The 2,093-nt window shown below is 45.7% G+C and overlaps 1 protein-coding gene across 1 annotated transcript; it reads left to right on the top strand.

Annotated features, from left to right (window-relative positions):
* Positions 1-701: 701 nt before the first annotated feature.
* On the top strand, positions 702-1,829 carry npy8br (neuropeptide Y receptor Y8b; the record flags this gene model as incomplete). Its single annotated transcript, XM_079826602.1, has 1 exon — positions 702-1,829. The coding sequence occupies one exon, from the start codon at positions 702-704 to the stop codon at positions 1,827-1,829; it is 1,128 nt and encodes a 375-aa protein (XP_079682728.1).
* Between the last annotated feature and the right edge of the window lie 264 nt (positions 1,830-2,093).

The raw sequence follows: 2,093 nt of genomic DNA, 5'->3' as shown, positions 1-2,093 counted from the left end.
AGTTGTCTCAGCCAATGGAACAGCTTTGAGGACTAAAGGGGAACCGACTCGGCAGATCCTGTACAACGCCGGCCTCACTGCGTGTGGATTTAATGAAAAAAGATAGAAAAAACTGCAACATTCTCAAAAGGACAAAGCCTGCGATCATAAATGAATTTAAATGCACATAATCTAATGAATTATCCATTAATGCCAATCACAGCTATTATTGTTATGGTGATTATGTAATCTCTCAAGCTTTATGCAATAATTGCATCTGGTGTCTGCTGTTAAATGTCATTTAATGACAGAGACCCCTATAGTGAATTTTCTTTATTTAAAATACTTTTTTTCATACCCAGTCTAGGACAAATCTATTAATATATTTACTGACTTATCGCTTGAGACCTACTGATATATATTGGCAGGATGAATCTGAGTGGGGAGATTTCAAATTGTTGCCATGTTTTACAACTTTGTTTTTTCTTCTGATCTTGAGAGCTATTTTTTGTTATTCTGTCCACAGGTTTAACAGACCATCAGTTCTGTGGGATGCAAGAAAACAAGATGAGACAACTTGGAAACTAAAAGAAAATTGGTGTTGTTGGGAAGGAGCAGTCTTACACTGGACAATTCCACTTCATGTTCTCACTTCCCTGGAGATTAAGCCAGACAGAGCGACCGTCGGACATTTCTAGAGATACCACTGCAACCGAACGGCAATGGAGCGGTCTCATCTGAACAACAGCTCTGGGTCTTGGATATTTGAGGATCCTGTCTGTCCAACCTCCCTCAGCAGCACCACTTTCCTTATTGTGGCATACAGCACCATGCTAGCGGTGGGCCTGGTGGGCAACACTTGCCTGGTCTTAGTCATCACACGACAGAAAGAGATGCGCAACGTGACCAACATCTTCATCGTCAACCTCTCATGCTCCGATATCCTCGTTTGCCTGGTGTGTTTGCCGGTCACCATTATCTACACCCTAATGGATCGATGGATTCTGGGCGAAGCTTTGTGTAAGGTGACGCCATTCATCCAGTGTATGTCCGTGACCGTTTCGATTTTCTCCATGGTTCTCATCGCCTTGGAAAGACACCAGCTCATCATCCATCCCACCGGTTGGAAGCCAGTCGTCAGACACTCCTACCTGGCTGTAGCGGTAATCTGGATCATAGCGTGCTTTATCTCCCTTCCGTTCCTTTCCTTCAACATCCTCACAAACTCGCCCTTCCACAACCTTAGCCTTCCCTTCAACCCCTTCAGCGATCACTTCATCTGCATCGAGCAGTGGCCGTCTGATGGCAATCGGCTAACTTACACCACGACGCTGCTGCTGTGCCAGTACTGCTTACCGTTGGCGCTCATTCTAGTCTGTTATTTCCGCATATTCCTGCGTCTTAGCCGGCGCAAAGACATGGTCGAGAGGGCCCGAGGGCAGAAAAAGGCCAAAGGCTCAAAGCGAGTCAACGCCATGCTAGCCTCAATTGTAGCAGCTTTCGCCCTGTGTTGGCTGCCACTGAATGTTTTCAACACTATTTTCGACTGGAATCACGAGGCGATTCCCATATGCCAGCACAATGCTATTTTCTCAGCTTGTCACCTCACCGCCATGGCGTCAACATGTGTCAATCCAGTGATCTATGGATTCCTGAACAATAACTTCCAGAAGGAGTTGAAATTGCTGCTCTCCAGATGCCGCTGCTGGGGGCCGCCGGAGAGTTACGAGAGTTTCCCTTTGTCCACGGTCAGTACGGGCATTACTAAGGGCTCCATCCTGAGCAATGGCTCCACTAGCACCTATCAACCGCAGAAAAAGAACAGTTTGGAAGAGAAAGAAACCATTTAAACAGTGTCCAATGTAGTACAAGACAATGTACCTACGTTTTGACGTTTCTTCGAGCTCTCAGAGGTGGCTTGAGAACACTGCCAGCCAATCTGTGCCAGTTTCGTGACTGAATTTGAGGTTTTGAATCCCAATTTGGACAGTGAAAGTCTGGGATATTTCAAGATCTTGTCGCTTGGTCTGGAAAAAAATGACAGAAATTAAGGAATGGTTTATTGTCAGGGCTTGACATTAACTTTTTTTGCTCACCAGCCACTGTGGCTAGTG

This window comes from Gobio gobio (genome assembly GCF_949357685.1).
Source record: "Gobio gobio genome assembly, chromosome: 10".
NCBI lineage: Eukaryota > Metazoa > Chordata > Actinopteri > Cypriniformes > Gobionidae > Gobio > Gobio gobio.
Note: the sequence above shows the minus strand (reverse complement) of the source record. Positions and strands in the feature narration are given on the sequence as shown.